Source organism: Phycodurus eques, chromosome 14, assembly GCF_024500275.1.
Source record: "Phycodurus eques isolate BA_2022a chromosome 14, UOR_Pequ_1.1, whole genome shotgun sequence".
In the NCBI taxonomy this organism is placed as follows: domain Eukaryota; kingdom Metazoa; phylum Chordata; class Actinopteri; order Syngnathiformes; family Syngnathidae; genus Phycodurus; species Phycodurus eques.
This window is the reverse complement of record NC_084538.1, coordinates 3466682-3488680: the sequence shown is the minus strand read 5'-3', so window position 1 is coordinate 3488680 and position 21999 is coordinate 3466682. Positions and strand designations below refer to the sequence as shown.

At 41.0% G+C, this 21999-nt stretch overlaps 1 protein-coding gene across 2 annotated transcripts in view; it reads left to right on the top strand.

Annotated features, from left to right (window-relative positions):
* fndc3ba (fibronectin type III domain containing 3Ba) overlaps positions 1–21999 on the top strand; it is an 82266-nt gene that overhangs the window by 34429 nt on the left and 25838 nt on the right. The window contains exons 4-7 of one of the 2 annotated variants that reach the window (XM_061696688.1): positions 10991–11067; positions 13122–13353; positions 13429–13597; positions 14800–14927. In XM_061696688.1, coding sequence (XP_061552672.1) covers positions 10991–11067; positions 13122–13353; positions 13429–13597; positions 14800–14927 — 606 coding nt within the window. Of the gene's footprint in view, positions 1–10990; positions 11068–13121; positions 13354–13428; positions 13598–14796; positions 14928–21999 lie in introns of both variants that reach the window. The other variant, XM_061696687.1, reaches the window with a different exon arrangement.

Sequence of the window (21999 nt, the reverse complement as noted above, 5' to 3'; positions counted from 1 at the left end):
TTTTTTTCTTTTCAAGCCGTTTCACAGGATGGGCTTCTCGACTGGTTTTCACGCGTCCTCTTGTGATTGATATGCGTGTCGGGTTTCCTGGCAATCGGGCGGCAGATATTTTCCAACGCTCGATTTAACTCGACTCGATTTACAGAGCACCTTACCCGCAACCGCGGCTCCGTGGTGTGTTTTATGGCGGCGGCCTGACTGCGTGAAGCTCCTCCCCTCACGTCGACATAGTTCCTTGGCACAAAATGGAGCCAAAGCATTAGTTTTACATCAGACGTGTTCTTTTGTGGACGTTTCATATGAATATGTTCAATAATCGAGGCGAGCTTCACCCCAAAACTACGTGAATAAGCGAATTCGCAAATGCCGAACCGCAAATATATGTAATCCGTTTTTGCGTCCTTGGATGATGCCCGATGGGACACGGTGGGTTTGTCCAATATAAAGACTTTTTTTGCGTGGGCCATAAACCTCGTTCCCTCCACTCGCAACGAAAGGATGCCAAAAGAAGGGTAGAGTGCAGACCTTCATTCCGGTACCCTTTTTTGGTACCCTTTTGTCAGAGTGTTCCGCTTGGAAGGCGAGTATGCTAATTAGCATCACCGCCCACCCCAACTCATCGGGTAACTCCCCCCCCCCCCCCCCCCCCCCGCTCCCAAGACCATTCCCCGGAGCTTTCCCACACTCACTTCAAAGGGCGACACTGGAGGGTGTGCTCGAGCACCCGACTCTGGAATGCGCCCGTGCTCATGCGTGTGCGTGCGTGTGTGTGTTTTACAAGGCTGTGTTGGTTTACTGTGTTGTTTGCTCTTTGTTGGACTTTTATGTGGGCTAATGAGGGCTGGGTGGGGGGCCGCAGTGGCAGGTGTTGGCGGATGGAGGGGAGGAAACTAGGCAGGATGTGACATCATCATCAAGCGCTCATTGGGCTTGCTTGCGTTATCAATTTCAGCTTGGGGACAAAAAGGAAGATTTTTTATTATTATTTTTTTTTTTCTCAAATGATTTTTATTGCTATAAATGGGTTCATAAAAATAAAAGAAACTTGATTAATTTAAAATATTTTGTAAAGTTTACAAGAAGAGGACAAGGATGAAAACAAGATTTTTCGGAATTGAAATTTTGGGAATCCTATATAGTTTTCCATCTCTGGGATGGCGGAGAGTTTTGTATTTGTTTCAATATGAACAAAAGGAAGATTAAAAAAATGTTTTCATTAAAAAGGAATAAAAGCAAAGCAAAAATGAAATGGCAAAAGTAATGACACAAATTAAGCAAATGAATTGCTTTAATTAAAAAGAGAAAAATGTTTCTTTTCTGCATTTGTTTCAATTTGGGAAAATGAGTATTGTTTTCTGAATTAAAAATAAGAGTAAAAAATAATAATGAAAGATTAATTCTCCAAAATTACAATGAATTTTTTTTTACATTCAAATGTTAGGAATCATGTTAGTTTTCTGTCTTAAGCAAAATATTTTTATTTATTTATTCATTTATTTTTTAAAACATTCTTTTTGATGACTTTTTGACAAATGATGAGTTTCATCACGCAAAGTTACTTGATTGTCGACGGCCGCTGTTTTTGCATTGCGCTGTTGTCGCCGTTAAAGATTTGAAACGGACATTCAGATGCGCCTGAGTTGAAATGTTCACATTCACAAGGTCTTCTTTTGAAATGACAGGAAGTAATACTCCAAAACGTTTGGTTGTGCAATATATTTTCCTCCCTCCTGTTTTGTGGAGGAAAACAAAACAAAAAAACCCTCCTACTTTTTAATATATTTAGCCTTCTATTTTTATCTCACTTGGCTGGACGCTGCTCCCTTTCGTCTCACTTTTTTCTTTTCTTCTTTTTTTTTTTTTTTTTGCCAGAGTCTGCACTTCTCTGGAAATAGCTGCTTGTGAGAGACATATTGCAAAAAGTTGAGATTGCACCAAACACCCGCACATGTAGCACCGTACGGCGCGTTTCCTTTTGCATACGGCACCCGTTCGCACTGCTTGTCGGCCATTTTTGGTTGGAAAGTGCAGTTTTTCAGGGATTTGACACACTTGACGAACGTCACCGAATTCACCCGATGGCCGCCAGATTTGAAACGCGTGTACTTGACAGATGGGCGTTGGGAGGAGGAAGAGGAGGAGAATGCTGCGTCTGTCTTCATAAGTGTGTGGAAAAAAAGGGGAGAACTTTCCAGAAAGAGAGAGGAAGAAGGGCAATCTTTTCCAGGGATGAAATGCCTGGCTCGCTTGACATTTAGGGTACAGCTGTAGTTGTTTGCACTCCTCCTCCTCCTCCTTTCTCCTCTTTCTTCCCTCCTTCTCCTCCTCCTCCTACTTCTTCTTCTTGTTCTTCTTGTCTGCAACCTCGTCCTCATCCTGCTTGAATTCAGCCGCGCAACACTTAAATGAAGCTCCACATGCTCTCGTTCTTTTAAACAGTAGATCAAACTTCATGGGAATGTTGCTGCTTAACTCTTAATCAGGCACAATTCATCTTCTAATAATAATAATAATAATAAAAATAATAGCAATTAGAGGTACATCAAGTTATTTATTCATGGAAATCTAATCAATGATTACGTTCTAATTGATTAACTTTTAGAGACTACGTTTAATTTCACAATACTGATTTAATTTTGTGACTCCTTCCAAATCAGCCGTGATTGAAATGATATTAAATCTAATCATGTGTTACAGCTTTTTTTTAAAATGTTGTTTATTTTATTTTTTTGTGCTGCACAAGGACGATGCGTTCAAGGTCCGGACACTTGACACGTAACTCCGCTTTCACGGCTCGGTGAAGGGTTAACGCGTAAAATGTTTTGGGATTCTTGACAGTTCCGACATGCAAATGTTTACATGATGTTAGCTTTCCGTTGGCCGGATTGGACAGAGGGAAGTATGTTCGGCGGTGGAATGAACTTTGTTGTTGTTGTTGTTGTTCCCCAGCTGTCTTTGCAAATATAATCTTAAACATCATCTATGTTGTGAATGGTGAACGGGGGGGTATTCTGGGAAAGTCCCTCTCCGTGTTGGATTTGGACGGGCTCCCATCGCGCTGAGGCTTGAGAGTCTCGAAAATGGGACAAATTGGCGTTGGGAGTGCAAAGCGGGCGCTCGCCTTTGATCAAACTGGGAAAGCGGAGTGCTTGTCAAAGGCCCGTGACTCATCCTGAAGGAATGGGGAGGGGGAGGGGCTGGGGGCTTTACAAAAGCTGGTCTTTTTACTGGGTGAAGGTTTGAGGAGAAGAAGCAGGAAACGATTATTGGACTCCGCCGAGTGTGTTTACTCGCCGACAGCTGTTGCGCCTCCTCGCTTGTCGGGCCTGGCTGATTAGGGAATGGATAGAATGAGTCATAGCCCGTCTGGATCGGGTACATTTGCCGCGTGCGCAGGAAACCACGGCGGCTGTGTCACCGGTGGGTCGAGGAGGGGGGCGAGCGCGGTGTGTCGCCCGCCGCCGCCGTCGTCCGGCAACCGTGGGCCAAACGATCACGTTTTAGGGTGAAACAAAGTGAATGAAACGTTTATTTAGCCAAGGAAATTTAATTATAAGGAAATTTGGATAAACGGAGCAAAAGTTGCATATAAAGCATGTAGCCATACAGGAACAATACGATAACGAGAGTTATATCATGAATGCTACAAAGAAAATATTTATGAAAATAAAGTCATAGTTATGAGACAAAGTTGCCAAAACTGCTGGGATATCAAAAAGTGACAGTCCGAAGTTTTAAGTTGTGATCGTACGAGGGAAAAATTCTTCAGGGGTGACTTAGGTTTAGGGGTTTAAAAAATGAGAATAAAGTTAGTTTACGAGAGGGGGAAAAAAAATGTGTGGGAATAATTGTCATTACGAGAAAACAAGAAAAAAGTTAAAAAAAAAATTTTTTTCCTGACAATCACAAGTCAAAAAGTTTCAATTTCATTAGAAGATATAATTAATAGTGAAATAATTTACAAGAACTTAAGGGATAAAAGTCTGTATACATTATTTGTGAAAATAGTGAGGGGGGGTTGGGGGGGATCACGTGTTACGGGATAAAGTGATATCGTGAAAAGAAAGTAGAATTCCATTTCTCACAGTCGTACCAACTAAAATATTAAAACATAAAGTTGTACTTTTGTAAAGGTCAAAGTTAAAGTATTATTAGAAAAAGTTCTGTTATGATCAAAATTTTTACTACAAATGTTTTTTACAAAGTTGTAACCTGGAGCAAATCGTCGCGTGTGCGTGTGGTTTAAAGTGAGGTGAGTGCGATTTATCAGCGTGAACGACGCAAATGTCAGCGTGTTCCAGGATCGGAGTGTTTGTGTGTGTGTCAGTGTGACTCCTTGAAGAGTTTATGCACAAGAGTCCAGGTGTTGCGCCACTTTTGTCTGCATTTTTTTTTTTTTTTTTTTTTTTTTTTTGCGCAGACATGTTTGTCTTGTGCCTTTTGTGTGTAATTGTGTACACATCTGTGTGTGTGCAGCTGGGTTGCTGTGTGTGTGTGTGTGTGTGTTTTTTTTTTTTTTTTTTTTTTTCCTGAGAGAACAAAGCGGAGCGGCCGAATCCCTCCAGACGTTACGTTGCTCGACTCTGGAGCGGGCCCAGCGCCGCAAGTAGGTCGTCGGTGCGCAGGGAGCCTCCTCTGGGCGGGTGGCAGCTGGAGAGTTGGCCCCCGGGCACTCGTGTTTTTAAAAGACGTCAACACAAATACTTGGAGGCTTGTCCCGATCTGATCACGTGGTCGGAAATCGGCGCCCATCGCTCATTTTCAGCTGCTCTGTATTGGGCACCTTTCCAGATTTGGAAACTTCTCAAACTTTACGTTTTGAGACTGGGGTACTGTACATAATGATTCAATTCAAAGTGAAATGGAAATTGGACTGAAATAAATGTTTGAAAACAAACTTGTAAAAGATCAAATGCAGACGTGTTTAACTTACTTGTACTTAACAAATGTGCTGTACTGTTTCAAAAAAAACTAAATAATAATAATAAGTTGAAGCCAATGTAAAGAAATATGCAGAGTTTGAACATTTAATTCAGTGATTCTTTCACGTACAATTAGTGGGAGCCCTCGTACCAATAGGGAACCACTGTTTTAAAGGTTGCAAATAAAGCTGTGCACTTTTTCGTCTTTGCTGTGACCTGTGGCATCACAAGAAGCCGCCCCCCACCCCCAAAAAAAACAAGTAAACGACTGTATTTTGGGGGCATATTATCGAATTTGGAGCTTCCAATGCATTGAGACTATAAAATACAAGTTTGGTTTTGGCGGATGCTTCTGGCAATACGAGTGTATTCATTCATTCATTCATTCATCTCGGCTTTTCCGAAGTCGGGTCGCGGGGGCAGCAGCTTAACTCATTCACTGCCAGCCTTCCCAGTTAACACGGATATGTGACTTCTAAAGCCGTCAATGGCAGTGAATGTGTTTAAGCGGAGAAGCTCAGACTTCCCTCTCCCCAGCCACTTCGTCGAGCTCCTCTGGGGGGGCTTTCGAGGTGTTCCCATGTCAGCTCGGAGACCTAATCTCTCCGGCGTGTCCTGGGTCGTCCCCGGGGCCTCCTCCCGGTGTGACGGAAACCGCACTGCTCCTCCTGAATCTGAGATTCGACTTCCTGACGGACCCTCGTCTCCAGCACTCCCCTGAGTAGACCTTACCAGGGACGCTGGGGAGTGTTCTCCCCCTGTAGACAGCCCCAAAACATCCAGAGCCTTTAGGAACTCCGGGCGGATCTCATCCACCCCCGAGCAGCTTTTTAACCACCTTTTTAACCACTTCAGCCCCAGAGACAGGAGAGGCCGTCTAAGAGTCCTGAGATTCTGCTTCCTCATGGCAAGGCGTGTCGGTGGAATTGAGAAGGTCTTCGAAGCATTCAGCCCACCGACTCACAACATCCCGAGTCGAGGTCAGCAGCGCCCCTTCCGCACTATAAACAGTGTTGATGGTGCCTGCTTCCCCTTCCTTAGATGCCGGATGCTGGATGTTTTTCATTTTTCAATTTGGATTTAATTTTTTAATTCTTCAATTTCATTCATTCATTTTCCATATTTCATTATAATTATTTTTTTCAAAATATTTTAATGCCAATGTCTATTTTTAAGTACACACAGGGAAGCTTATTGCAGTATGTGTGCCCGTATCTGCAGTTTCCTGAACCCCACCTATTCTGGTTTTATACGACCCCCAGAGGTCAAGTGTGTGGAATATGAAAAGCCCACATCACATCATATTCAGATAATAAACTTCTTGACTTGTTCTCCCTTTTTTTTTTTTTTTTTTTTTTAAATTATATATAAAACAGACTTTTTCAACCTGAGTAAACACAGGTTGATTTCCTGAGAGAGGTCCTGTGATGGAATTTCAGAGGATATGACTTCTGCAGGTTCAATAAAAAGAAAAGCAAAATCCATAAACTTGGTGCAGCTTTGCCGCTTTAAGCGCAGTCAGAAAATACAAATTTACATCCGTTTGCGTGGTAATTGTTCCCCTGGCTCACAGGAGCGGGGGGCGCTTAACTGCTAGGCTGCAACCGCAGCCCCGGAAAGTCCGTCCGGCGAACGACTGCCGGTGACACAGCGATGAGAATCTTTTTTTCTGCTGATTCCTTTGTTGGGGGGTGGGGGGTGGGGCAAAACACATTTAGCTTAACTTTTTTGGAAATGACTCATAACGCTAAAATGTCATGTGAGGACAAACTCCAAAACCTCTTTTGTTTTTGCAAAGTCAAGCCATATGGCAGTCGAGTGGACCGTTTCCCCCCTAAATCGGACACAGAAAGTTTCTCATAGATTGTACTTTAATACACAGTTTGGCACAAACGGCATGGAACGATTTAACAAAAAACAACAACAACATAGTATAAAACAATCCTACAGAGCACAGGAAGTTTTGTTGAAAAAGTCGAAGAAAAAAAACAACTTTCAATTTTCATGGTTCCTATGACCGTGACAATCGAGTTCTGTTCTATTCGATTTGATTTGCGGGAGACGTCGTCGTGAGGAAAAAGCGGCTCCGAAGCAGGAATGTGCTTACACATGCCTTTATAAACACACACAAACACGCGCGCGCACACACAGAAAATGGCAGGTAGTATCCCACTCGTGGGTTTAGAGTAAAACCCTGTGCGCAAACTCTGCAGGTTATGATTTACATTCCCAAGCAAGTCAGCAGCTCACTCAGACTACACGGAGACTGGCAACTTTTTATTTTTTTCATTTTTTTAATACCTTTATCGCTACCGTGTCTGTTGCCAGTTTCACGCGCACTCGTTTACATTGTTACCCTGGGCAGTGGCCCGCACAGGAAGTCCGCCACTTCCTGCCCGGCTGCCCCTCCCCCTCCGCCGCCCCCGCCATGCCTTTCTGCCCTCAGCAAAGATGTCCGCCGGCTTGGACTCATCGAATCACGTCGCATGTTTGCCACGGGATGTGACGCTGCTATTTTAAAGTTGTCCCCGGCGTTTCCTGCAGCGGGTGTGTGTGTTTGGGGTATTCTTGTCTTTCTGTTTTCAGGCGGCACCACCCTTGAGATGCCATCTTTTATAGATGGGACACTAGCGCAGGAAGACAAGAACACACAGAGTGTATCAGGTGAAAGGTTAGACTAACATAGACAGACAAGCGCACATACACACGCACACTTGCGTTCCTCGTGTGTGTACCAGCAGAAATGTCCCACACAATAAAAAGGTGTGTCCCTCCCCCTTTCCCAAATGGTGGTCACGTGTGAAGTGCAAAAAAAGTGTTAATTTTGCTCATCTTATTAGAAAACAAATAGGTTACCGTCCAAAGTATTGTGAGTGTGTGTTAAAAGCAGTGGTCAAGACGGTGTGAGGGTCTTTCTGAGTTCCTGTGTGTGTGTGTGTGTGTGTGTTGCGATTTTGAGGCCCGCTGGCAGCTGGCTTGGACAGCTGCATCATGGGAAACATCTGATGAAATGTTACATCACCTCCCCTCTGTGTGTGTTTGTGTGTGCGTCAATATACGGAAGAGACAGCTGGACGAGATCACAAGCTTGTTTCTTCGAAAACAGTCAAGTTAAATGTATGACACTGGGTGTGTGTGTGTGTGTGTGTGTGTGTGTGTGTGTGTGTGTGTGTGTGTGTGTGAAAAAGAGCGTGTATATTCCTTTGAATTTAAAAAATGTCACTATGTTGAGAGAGAGGCCAACAATAGTATTGCAAATAGTGTAAGCATTGATTTTAAATGGTGTGTATATAGTGATTGAATGGCTAATGGATGTATGGAAAATGGATTATTTTATTTTACTTTTTTTTTGGGTAAGTAGTGCTGGATGAATGGACAGATCAATGAAAGGATAGATTGGGGCTGGTCATCGCGATTAGAGATCGCAATATATTCCCCCGTCGATCAGCTGTGTACGTTCGTATTTCCTACGTCAAAGACGGCGGGAAATGTGCGTGACAAAAGCCGACGCGGTTTCAAGTTGTGCACGTGAACGGAAACCGCGCGTCCTCGTAGCGTGGTGGAGACGCCGACTCAGCTGTCCTGCCGGTGACGGTGACGGTGACGAGTTCCCGACGTCGGTTGCGTGGCGGTGTCTCCAAAGCGACGGTGCCCTAAAATCGGGCAACGTGGCAAACCTGTTTGTTCATTTGAAGAAGTACCAGCCAAGCGAGCGGTTTCGGTACAGCCCATGTAGCATTAGCTGTTAGCCACCGCTAGTGGTGAGACCACCAGACCAAAGCAGCGATCAATGGTGTCATCGTTATTCAAGTGGTTTGTAAAGTGGCATAAGTACTTCATCTGTTGGAAGTATAATTGGTTAGATGAAGGGATGATTAATTGGTTGATGCGACTTCTCTTCTTTCAGCGTTAACACTTTACGAATTGATCCTCTTAAAGGGCCAGACACCCCTCATTGACTTTCAGAGGAGGGGAAAGAGGACTCGTTCTAGCTGACTTTTGCCTGTGGAATTGCGCGGCATTCCTTCCGGATTAGGCACAGGAAGTTGGTGACTCTTAAAGGGCAAGAGACGTTAGCATCGGGGCCGTTCATTTACATGTGCACGCACACACCGCGTACAACTGGTCAATTATGTGCAGCTTTTCCGAATGGCAGCCATGTGGCTTACAGCTGTGTGTGTACGTGAAGGGCATCTCACAAAGAGTGTCTTGTATTTTTGAGGTGGGGGGGGGGGGGGCGAGGTTCAAGCCTGTTGGGTCCGGTCCAGGAGGCCACGGATGGGAGTGTGTGTGTCAAGGAATGCTGCTGTTTGCCGAGTGAAGAGCACAGGGCTATCAGCAGGAGCGCGTTTGGGATCTCAATGAGGACTTTCATACCCGTCGCGGCGGCGCAAGTAGGCGGGACTGAAGGAGGTCTGTCTGTGCGCTACCTGTGACCTTCTCACCACAATGACACACTTCAACACACACTACCCTTGTTTGTGTGTGTGTTTGTTCAACCTGACTGGAAGTGAGGCGAGAGGGCGTCGGGAGGTGGGGAAGGAAAGAGGGAATCATTTAGGAATGAAAGAAAAGGAAAAGATGCAGGATGGAGTGAGTAATATTTGAAGGATGTGACTAATGGCTGGAAGGGGAGGCAGGTAATTCCTGAAAATAGGAAGCGTGACAGACGGGGAAAGTGCACCAACCTGGATTATTTGGGTGAAATCTAAATTTAAAACGGTGGTTCTCAACTGTTGTCAAGTTTTTCACAACCCACTTTTATAGAAGTTAAGAGTAAAGAAGAACTGCATGTTCAAAATGAGCCTTTTGAAAAACACATCTTTTTAAACATAACTGACACGTGCTTACATGTTCAACGTGCATTTCAGAAAAGCTTAATAAGAAACCGAGGATGAAAGTGACGACTGCATGCACAAAAATGACAGTCGTCAAATTTAAAAATTACAATTGCGCAATATGCAGCTACTTATCAATTATATTTGCGGTTGCAAAGCGGTGGAGGATTTACAGTAAATTTCCTGGAAGGTTTTCTGTAAATTTCCAGAATGTTTCCGGTAAATTATAAGAACGTTTTCAGTAAATTCACGTATATGTTACATTAAATTTCCCCGACAAGTTAAGATGGGGACTTTTGGAAATTTCATATGGGGAATTCATGGTAATGAAATGGGAATTGAAAAGTGTCTATCCGTGACACTGGTGTCGGCATGACAATACATTCTAACTAGCGGTGGATTCCTTGTGTTGGCACTTGTAGACTTTTGTGGTACGCAAGTTATTTTGTTTTGCAGTAAACACTTGATCTTTTTAAGTATAAAATCTATTACGCATTCTTTCCTCCTGGCTCGCCGCCATTGTCTGCGGTAACATTAGTCCAGGTGGCGGGGCGGGGCAGAGAGTTTGCTTCGACTTTTTCTTTGTATTGGAATTATTTAAGTTACTCGATTAATCGTTTCAGCCCTTGTCGGAGCGCAACGTAGTCTAGCGCTAACTTACGCGAACGCACTGGTAAAGTCAGAGCGAGAGTAAATATTCGGATGAAAAACACTTCTCGGCCACAAATACAAAACAGTTGAGTGAAAACCTGTACGTACGACGGTAACTGAGCATCTTCATGTGCCGCATGACCACGTATTCCTACGCCACCAATCACACTAGTTCATTGGGCGTTGTATGTCGGTACCGTCGTACCATTTCGCTGCAGAGGACGTGTGACATGACAATAAAAATGTCGTAGTACCTGGACTGACCTGTGAGAGGCAACATGGTGCCACAGGGCATACGGACTACTGGAATATTAAAGAACAAGAAAAAGTAGTACGAGACGCTAGGCTAGCTGTGACCTCAAAATTGTCTTCATTATATTTGTGTGTACCAGGCTTAACTAATGTTTACTTTTGCAATTAATTATTAAGACTGTCAATAAAATAAACCCTTTCGGAGGTAATGCTTTTTATCAGTCAGAATTTAACAAATGACTGAATGAATGTTGCAATGATAACCCAACATACCATCAAAAGTGATTAATCAGTGTCAATTGAGTAAATGTTTCTGGTGCTTTGCAGGTCCGGCCGAGGTCCCGATGATGTCCCCCAATGGCTCCATCCCACCCATCCACGTTCCCCCAGGATACATCTCACAGGTTGCTTTGCATCATTCTACGCCACACTCTCCGCTTGCCTGCGCCCTCCCGTTTTATTGCTGTCCTCTGTCTCCTCTCGGATGAAACCTGTCTACTGAGAATTAAACCTTATCTAATGAACTAAATGTAGTTACTTCATCAAAATGACTAAACAAGCTGTAAAATTGTGCATTATCTGCAAATAGCTTATTGCAACAAAATTGCAGTATTGTTTCTGAATCAGTGATGCAAGTCAGAATAAGCATAGGGCCAAGCACGGACCCTTGAGGCACACCATGACGACGGGATGCTGGGTGGCATTACTAGCGTCACATACTTCGAAGGTGTCCTCCCAAAACGATAAAAGAAGGTCACATACGAAGGAGTCTTTGAATTATTCGACTTAATCGGCCTTCGAATGGCGCCGGTGAGGAATCGGGACACGCGCTAATACGATAAGCGTCCGCCATTGTACAGTAAACACAACGGAGGTTAGCCCCCGTTGGCTCAGCGACGAGGAATGTACAGAATGTCTGATCACCTACAAACAAACAAACACATTTTACATAAGCGTACTGTACCAAGAGGGTCAGTTAAGTACAGCGTGTGGTCTGCATTTCGGCCACTGGTAGTCAGGTCATTGGCTCGCCTGTGTGTGCGGGAAACGCTGTCACTCTTACATAAGCAGACCTGATAGGAGACACACACACACACGCAGGGTGTTATTGACAGATGGATTTATTTTTTTATTTTTTTTGCCGTAAAAGGGTTGTCATGGTGTATGTACTTTTTAGCTATTTGTGTGTGTGTGTGTGTGTGTGTGTGTGTGTGTGTTACCAGTAAATATTGCATGAGGTCGGCTCCCCATCGAGTCATGCTAGGACTTTGGCCTCTGTAAACATTGTGCCAGAGGAAGGGACGTGTGTGTGTGTGTTTGTGTTTGTTGGGGGTTGGGTGTGCCACAGAGTGAGGGTCCTCTTGTTTTTTTTCTCACCCAGATTTCCCTCTTTTTTTCCACTCTGTCATATTCTGGCCCCTCTTTTGTGTTTGTTGTGGGGTTTTCACTGTGATGATGATATTTTGTTGAAATGACTCCACCTCTCTGCAGGTATTTTTTATTTTTGTATTTTTTATTTTTCGCTCCGGCCCTGGAAAGAAATGCCTGTTGAAGTGTCTCAATAGCTGCAATGTGTATGTGTTTGTTATTGAACAAAGTTTGCACACACACACACAGCGAGGACTTGCACAGGAGGCGCAATTAAACACAACAAAACTCCATTCATAATCGATTAAAAACAAAACAAAACAAACCCTCCGTTTAGTGCGTCACTCAAACCACGGGGATGATGAGCGACAGGATTCCCGAGCCTTGACGGCGTGTCTTGTTGTTCTGCCGACTGGGAGATAGCTTAGCTTAGCACGAAGAGGGGAACACGTGTCTCTCGCCTCGGACGTTCGGTCAGTTATCGATGCTCAAGTCGAAGTTGCGTCGAGTCACTTGCCGCTCGGCTGTCAGGTTGATTACGGTCGGCATTAAGGTAGGCATAATCTAAAGAGGAACACTGTTGAAACAACGGTTTGCTCCATCTGAAGTGAATGTGAAAAGTAACAATCGATAAGTTCATCCTAATTTGTTGAAATGTTAATGCAAAAAAACCAAAAAGCTGAGCCAAATAAAAGTTAAAATATTGAATTAATCAGAGAGAATAATGAAATAAAAATACATATACATCGAATATTTTCATCCATCTGAAATTAATTTAATGAATGTAAACAAATTCCAAAAAATAATGGATTTGATCATTTTTTTTGTTTGTCAAAAAGATAATTCTCAATAAAATATAAAATAATGAATGAATAAGAGTCGTAATACATAAAAAAACACATTTCATTTAATTATAATAACAAAAAAACTAAATGAGAAAATAAATATGAATAAAATAGATGGATCTTTGAAACCAAAAAAAAAAAAAATGAAGAAAATGCAGCTCGCACTCGCAGCAGCGTTTTTTTGACCTCCTTTTATTCCCAATGTGTAATATTTGCACGTTGATGGCCTTGTGTTGACGCCGCAGGTGCTGGAAGACACCACCGGGGTCCGGCGGGTGGTGGTGACCCCTCAGTCTCCGGAGTGCTATCCTCCCTCCTACTCCCCCGCTTTGTCGCCCACGCACCACCTGCCCCCCTACCTGGCCCACCCGCACTTCATCCCCAACTCCCACTCTTTCTACCCGCCCGTCAGCCCCGGCGAGCTAACCCACCATCAGTACTACCAGCACCACCTCCCCCCCATGTACGCCGACCCAGGTACCGACGTCCCGAGCGCACCGTGAGAAACGTGCCGGGGGCTACCGAGCTCTAACTTTTGCTCTTCCTCTCCAGAAATCATTCCGGTGTACGGCATGTCCAATTTCATCCGAGAGGAGACATACAGTAAGCCGCAGCCCAAGAAGATAAAAGAACAGCGGCAACTGGAGCGACAGAACCGGCTCAACTCGCCGCCGTCCACGCTGTACAAAGGCAGCCTGGGGCCCGCCCACAACGGTTACAGGTGACCACGCTGCTCCTCCCGGGCCACGGCCTAACCTGCACGCATAGTTCAGACAAAAAAACCAAAAAAAAAACACTCTATTGGGAAAATCTGGCCATAGTGAAGCGTTTTTAGCATTTGGCCAGGGCTGATTTTTTTGTTGTTTTTTGTTTGGTGGTACCATTGTTATTATTAATATTATTTTGAAATCTATATTCATGACTGAAGCCAATTTAATTCATTCTAATGTTTATTTTGAAAAATGTCAAAAGGCAGTTGTATTTTCTCCATTTATTTCATTTGTCAATGTATTTTAAAAAATGTTCCAAGCTATTTCTACTTAGTCTTATTTATTTTCTTTAAACATCTCAAGCCAATTTAATTGATTAACTCCACAATTTTTTTTTGTCTTTATAAGTCTCAATCCATTGTATTTATTTCCTCTATCTTACAATTTTTTGTCTTTTTTTTTTTAAATGTCTTGAGACAATTTTATTCATTTGCTCTATTTTTTTTTTATTTTTTTATTTGCTTTAAGACAATTTTGTTTTCCTAATTCCTGTTTTTTTTTTTACCAATGTGTCTGGTCAATTTGACTTATTTTCTGTATTTTTTATTTTTCAGTGTTTAAAAATGTCACAAGCCAATTAAATTTGTTATTTACTTAAAATTTACTTTAACATTTTGTAGTTGATATTTTTGAAAATGGCTCAAAAGTTATTTAGTTAATTTTTGTAGTTATTTAAAAAAAAAAACTCTTTTTGGAAACGAGCCGCTTTTAGTGAGTTGAAAAATAATAATGATGAATATAATAAAATCATGAGTTAAAATTTTGAAAAACAAATCTTCAACATTTCTTTAAATTTAACACGATTTAGAATTTTATAAATTCAAGAAATTAATAATATCAGTACAACTTAACCGAAAAAAATATAGATATATAATACAATGATGTACTGGATAATAAAAGAAAAATTCCAGTTATTTTATTATTATTATTATTTTTACAAGAAAATTTAAATGTAATGAATTTTATGGACAGTTTTGAATTTAAAGTATTTAAAAAATATTCCTTGAAAAATGAAAGTAAAACACCAATTAGAAAATATATTACTTGTCCATCCTGATTGGTCGACTCGTTGTCTGCCGCGACCTGATGTAATGCAAAGTCTATATAACTAATAGATATGTTTATACTTCTAAATGTGTGTTTAACGCAGCAGCAAGTCCCACGCGCCGTCGCTCGGGTCCGTGGGGTCGGGCGGCGGAGTCGGCAGTCCCGGCGGGAAGAAACCGGAGCGGCGACTTCGCAGCAGTCCGCGAAACTGCGAACCGGAGGCGCACACGCAAGGTAGGGGGCCGCGCCAAAAGCATGACGATACAATACATACAATCATTTCGACATAACATTTGGGGTATGGAAAATCATTTTTTTGCCCGTTGTTTAGCAACATTTTGAAGTGGCCTATATAAGGCGACTCTAAATGTACTGTATGAAGAGGATGTCCTTCCCAGTCCAGTATGGCTTAGGCCTTTTCGAGGACCTGCTTTTTCAAAAATAGCCATCAGAGGAGTCACCCATGTGCCTTTTTTTTTTTTTTTTCCTTTTCTCTTCTCTCTGTCACCCCAGCAGTGCTTCCATACCAGGCAATGCAGGCAAAAAAAAAAAAAAAAAAAAAAGGGAACAGACTGGATAAAACAGTGTTTTAAGAATGTCCGTTTCCTGTCTACCAAAAAAAATAAATAAATCGAGCTTCCTCAGGAAGTACAGACGTTGCTGTCCCTTCCTTCTGACAGGAAAATCTCAGCTTGCTGTCAATTATTGTTCCCGGATACTCACAAAAAGTTAGGGATATCGGCAGAAATTTACAGATGAACCCTAAAATCCACTGTAACCTTTACAGGTGAATGTAATTTGACGACCTCTAAACTTTGAAACATATATTATTTATCCGACCGTCTTCTTCGTTAAAATCTGAATCACGGCAGTAACAGAGGAATAACCTGACTGACCCCCTCGAATGCCCCCTTTCAATACGTGAAACGCACCTTTTTCTTTGAAGAATGAATGAATGAATGCATCCCCGGGGGGTTTGTCTGGCTAGCCACATAGCTGAGGCTGTCCCGGAGCGCTATCGCTTTACCCCCAGCCACAATACACGCCTTGTTGGCGGGGGGGCGGGTGGCAGACGGCGGGTGATTGTGGTTGCGCATACCTGCTGGGGATGAAGGAAACTTTGTGTGTTGGGGAATACGGCTGCTCTGTTATCGCACACGTGCACACACGCACACAAAGGGTTAGGGGCTGTGCACACAACTGGTGTTACACGTCACATAATAAAAGCACTTTGAGGAAAAATGAACTGCTTCTTTAAACTTCAATTTGGACTCCTTCATTTGGAAGCTTTTAATTTAAAGTCAAGAGTTTGGCAGGATTTGAGGCAGTTCTTGAAGTGTGAGAGACTCGGGGGGCGGATCATCAAACTTAGCTACTATGCTACCACATATGATGGCGTAGGATACATACGTCCAATTGGGGCTCATTTGGGCAAATTCCTCTCGTCGCATTTCTTCCTTGCTCGTCGCATTTCTTCCTGCTCCCTCTCTTGGATAGTTTTATCCAATTGGGGCCCATTTGGACAAATTCCCTCGTAGTATTTTGTCACAGTTCAAGCCTTGGAATTTGCCAGAAATGACTGCTTCCAACCAAAATGGCTGACCTCCTGTTCAATTCTGGTCCTTGTCCTGTTATGATAGTCGTGTTCACCCAATTTTGTGTCGATTGGTAAAACATTTCAAGGGACGCTACTGAGTGAGTTTTGGGTTGTGGGGCATGATTGATATACACACACACACACACACATTGACAAGTAAAGGGGGGCGGGCTGACCGAGGGTGATTGACAGCTCCACTTGTGAGTCGGGTGACCTCTGCATGGACGCGATGAGTTGCGTGTCGTCAGCAGTCTCTGCTCGGTCCAGCTGAGCCTCGGGGCCGTGAGGGCCATGATGGAGATTGGAAACACGGACACACACGTGCACACACATGCACTCATATGCACACACACGCACGCACACACACACACACACACACAAATACATACACAATCATGTAGTGCTGTGCAAGTGAATTTGTTGAAAAGCAATCAGAGCATGGGGGAGGAGAAGGTACTTCAGATTAAATATCCTATTTTAAATTGCATATTTACGATACAATATTTTGTATTATAAATATATTAACATTTTCAATTTGACATTTATATTAAAACATTTTATTTTGATTTGTAAATAGTAAAATAAAAATACTAATATGAAAAAAATTTAGATATTTTATTGTTGTTGTTATTATTATTGTTATTATATTGTTATACTGTATTAGTCTATTTGTTGAAAATAATAAAATACATTGAAATGAACAATTTCACGCAGGTATACATTTTTAAGAAAATGCTGAATAGTTGGTAAACTTTTTTATAAATAAAAAAAAATATATATATATATATATATATATATATATATATATATATATATTTTTAAATGTATTTATTAAATAATTAGTACATTTATTTATTGGAAATACAAGAAAAAATAGTAAAAATGATCAATTATGTAGATTTAACAGTTCACTTTATTGAATAATTGGTTAATTTATTAAATTCATTATAAGTAATAGTTAAAACTTGATAAAGATTTTATTAAACCATTTCACATATTTTACATGCACATATTACCTTCTTATATATATATTTATATATATATATATACATATATTTATATTTATATATATATATATATTTATATTTTTACATATATATATATATATATATATATATATATATATTATTTTTTTTAAATATATATATATATATATATATATATATATATTTTTTTAAATGTATTTATTAAATAATTAGTACATTTATTTATTGGAAATACAAGAAAAAATAGTAAAAATGATCAATTATGTAGATTTAACAGTTCACTTTATTGAATAATTGGTTAATTTATTAAATTCATTATAAGTAATAGTTAAAACTTGATAAAGATTTTATTAAACCATTTCACATATTTTACATGCACATATTACCTTCTTATATATATATTTATATTTTTACATATATATATATATATATATATATATATTTTTTTTTTTTTAAATATATATATATATATTTATATATGTATATATATATATATTTATATATAGACAGACAGACACACACCTTATCTCGGAATGACCTGGTCCATCGGTCTGTTTTAAAAAATGTAAATGTGTCCTTGAAGGAGGACAAATGTTTGCCCTCCCAGCCCCACGTGTTGTGCCCTTTTTGTCTGGACACGGCCGTTGCCCCGGTGCCAACATGGTAGCCTCGCTCCGTCCATATTAAAAACCCATCTCGGCGAAGGTTTTAACCTCTCAGGAGCCAGCCCAGCAGAAACATATGTGGGCCCGGTACACCTCCCTCCCCGCCCATCTTCCGCCGTCTTGGGTTCCGCCCGGCCCACCGCAGATTCCTAGAAACAGGCGCTCTCAGCAGAAACATCGGGCCGTCCGGCCCTGCGGCCAAGTTGCCGCGACTCGTGCGAGAGGAGGCGAAAGCAGATGTTCTTCGGCCCGGCAACTCAAAAGGTTTTTTAGCGTGGAGCGTCACTGCTTGCAGTATTACATTAGGGCCTCAAGGTTTCAGGATGCCGTTGAAGAACTTTTCCCATCTATAAAGCAGTGTATTAAGTAAGACATTTTAATGGTGTGTTTCAATTTTTGTTTTTTTACCAGTGTTATAAAAGTTTTACAAAGTTTCGCATTCAAATTAGAAAGTAATATTTAATGAACTTATTTATTTTTTAACTGTTACACATACAGTGGACTTCCGCTTTTCTTGGGAGCCTGACCACGAATAGCAAAAATCCGCCAATAACTGATGCGGTTTTGCTCATTATTGTTTTTTATTTTTGCGATTAGATGCTTTTTTTTTTTTTGTTTTTTGTTTTTTTGTTTTAAGTTTTAGAATTCCGTTCAAATTACATATAATTATTTACTTACACAGTAATTTTAAACGTATTAATATATATATTTCAGGTAATAAGCATAAGTTATGTACTTTTTATTATTACTCTAAAAAGTAAAGTCAAATCAATCTAATCATAAGTAAATAACTTGATTAGATTTATTTTATTTTTTTTACTATTTAAAGTTTGACCCATTATAAATATTTTTTTTTCAAACTCAAGGTAAGCTTTAGAGTAATTATTAGATTTTTTTTCATCCATGAGAATGTAAAGCATATGAGATCCAATTTTTTGTTTGATTATTTACCTTTTATTTAATATTTTAAACCTTTTTTTTTAACTTGTTGCAGTTTTGTCTATTATTATTAATAGGGATTTTAAGTTTTTTTATTACATCTAATCTATCTATACTGTATATATCTTTTATTACCTTTTTACTATTATGGTGTTGTTTTTTTTAGTTTTTAGTTTCATCCATTATAAACAAAAGTGATTTTTGTTGTTGTTGTTTTGTTCGTTTTGTTTTTTTCCCAAACCAAACTTGAATACAAAAAATTGGTTTTCGGCTTCAAGAAGCTGATTGGTTAACTTTGCCGCAAAGTGACCCTGGTGCAGCGATGGGGGCAGGGGGGGGTTAATCTTTGTCTGTGATGTCATCGTCATTCGTTGCACTCACCTTTTGACCATATTAACATCCAAATCCCCCCCCATCCCCACACCCCCGCCCCTTTCTTCCTCCTTCCTTGTTTGGATGTGGATCGCCATGGCGATAATCTCATCCTGGGCCGAGATCTCGTTGCTTCCCACGGATTCCAAATAGGGCGATGCGGAGGAGGACGGGGTTACGTCGGAAGAAATGACACGGATCAGATGAGAAATATGAAGGGAAAAAATGATGACATCGTGTGCGAGGTCATGTGAGGACGGCTGCTCCTGCCAATCACGGTGCAGCCGACACTTCTGCGTCAAGCGGCATTAAGTGTGCTGCAGCTGCGTACACCTGACTTGTGTGTGTGTTTGACAGGAAATCCTCTGGATTATTTTCATTTGTTTGGTTTATTTCTATTGTTCAAGGTGGCAGTCGTAACTGGTGAGAGGGGCGAAGGGGGGCGGGGCTTGCAGACGTGACTCTGCGTGGGTTGAGCGGGGTCGGATGGGGTCAGGGTTCCGGGGGTAAACCCCGAGTCCTGCAATCCCTCGACGTGCGAAGAGAAGGGCCCGACGTGGAAAATGGCCACCGAAAAATATACGGGTGTCGTCATCTTATAAAAATAAAATCATGAACATTGTAAAAATCATTTAAAAAAATAAAAAATGTTACTGAAGAGAAAAACAGAATAATTTCAGTAATAAATATAAATTGAAATACATATACAAGCGAATAATGATGTTTTTATCTAAATGATTAACTACAACATTATAGAGGAAACTTGCAAAACAATCAAAATAATCAGTGAAAAATGTTTTGACAGTAATAAATTCGAATGAAAATAAAACAATATAAACGTAAAAATTTAAAATTTCCAAGTGTTAGAATAATATTAAATATATTACATTGTGTTGTGAAAGAAAAATACGGTCATATAACAGTATTTTCTGTTTCCAGATATTGGAATTGTAAAAAATGTGATTTAAAAAAATAATAATAAAAAAATCCTAGTAAATAACATGGAAAACATCAGGTGGGATATTATAAAATAAAAGACTACATACATTAAAAAAAAAAAATCTATTCTTTATGATGCCAATGTGTGAGTCCAATCAGGTAGGTAAAGAAGATTTTTGAAATTAAATGCCACATATTGTATTATCATGCTAATGAGAGTAATAGTACGCTCGACTTCCCCCATGTTGCTCTTCCTTAGACGCGAAACTGTCCTCCTCTTTATGAACGTTGCCAAGAGACGCAAACCTTCACCATGGCAACCGCCGTTGCCGGAGTGCCACTCTGTTAGTTTGTGTGTTTGTTTACATGCGTGTGTATGTTTGTTTGTGTCGCCCAGCTGTCAAACACAGGGAGTGGTCGCCATGCAGAGAATTCACACATTTTGTCGTTTTTTTTTTTTTTTTTTTTTTTTTTGGTCCACCATGTCAGCTTGAGTGCCTTTGTTCTCTCTTGATTAGAGACCTGTAAAGATGGCTATCATGTCTCACTTCTTTCCACAGTATGTGTGTGTGTGTGTGTGTGCGTGCGTGTGTGTGTGTGCGCGTGCGCTGCATTTTTCACATTTTTTCCTACCCCCTCCAGGCCTTAAAGGTCTTTTTTTGTCCCGGCGCAGACAGACTACAAGCCGGAGCCGCAGGCCGTCATTCTGCAGGAATGCGACCTCCTCCTCTTCTTCTTCTTCTTTTTTTTTTTTATGTATGCACACAGTGAAATATGAAAACCTGTGTGAGGCCGGCCGCAGACGGGATGTGATTGGTGTCAGGCATTTATTAATGAATTTTTTCTTTCCACCTGAGCGCGTTTGCAGGAGTCGGGCGGCTGGAAGCCGGGCACGTCGCGATCACTGATGCTCTGGAAATTAAAAAATATAATAATAATAATAATCATAACATCCTTGTGCGATTATGTCACTGACTGCAATTGGCATACTTGAATTTATTTTTAATTGATGGTCAGCTTCCAAGGCTTTTCTCCCCTGAAATCAAAATGTAAACAAAAATGGCCGTAGCGTACAGCGGTGTCTTGAGATTTGAGTGACCACACTTAAGCAGCAGCAGATGCAAATCGTAAATGATTGTTCAAAACCAAAAAAACGAGGCTTCGTGAAGGCTGTGGCTCAGTTGAAGTGTCCTTGGGCAAGACACTGAACCCGAAATTTCCTCCAGGTCGTCGTCATGAATGAGAAACTGTTCTCAGTTGCCTTCCTGGTTAAACAAAGGAACGTATTCTTCTTCAAGCTGTTTCTTGTTAAACTCGTTTTATTTCAGGGGCAAGTGATCCCTCCTGTCCTGTAAATGTATTCATCAAAATACATCCAAATTGTGGCACCGCATGAACAAAACAACAGAGTTCCACCAAACCAAACTCTTAGCACTGAGTGTCTTCAAATCTTTCTATACAGTACGTATTCATATTCACAGACATCAAATGTTATGTCGATGCGACCTCCGGTGGACAAAATGAGCAACAACGGTTACTGTAATTGAAAAATTGCAGTTGTGTTCTTTGAGTCCTGGCGCGCACACACACACACACACACACACAACGAACCAACTTTTATCGAAAAAAAAAAACAAAAAAAACGGGTAGGACTATTTTATTTACTTATTTATTTATTTTTATTTTTTACTGCATTCTGTTCGCATCACAATTTACTTTCCCCGCACACATAAAGATGTCCGGTCGTAAATCTTCAACACGTTCAATTTGTGAGTTTGTCGGGCCCGGCCCGTTTCGGACCTTTTTTG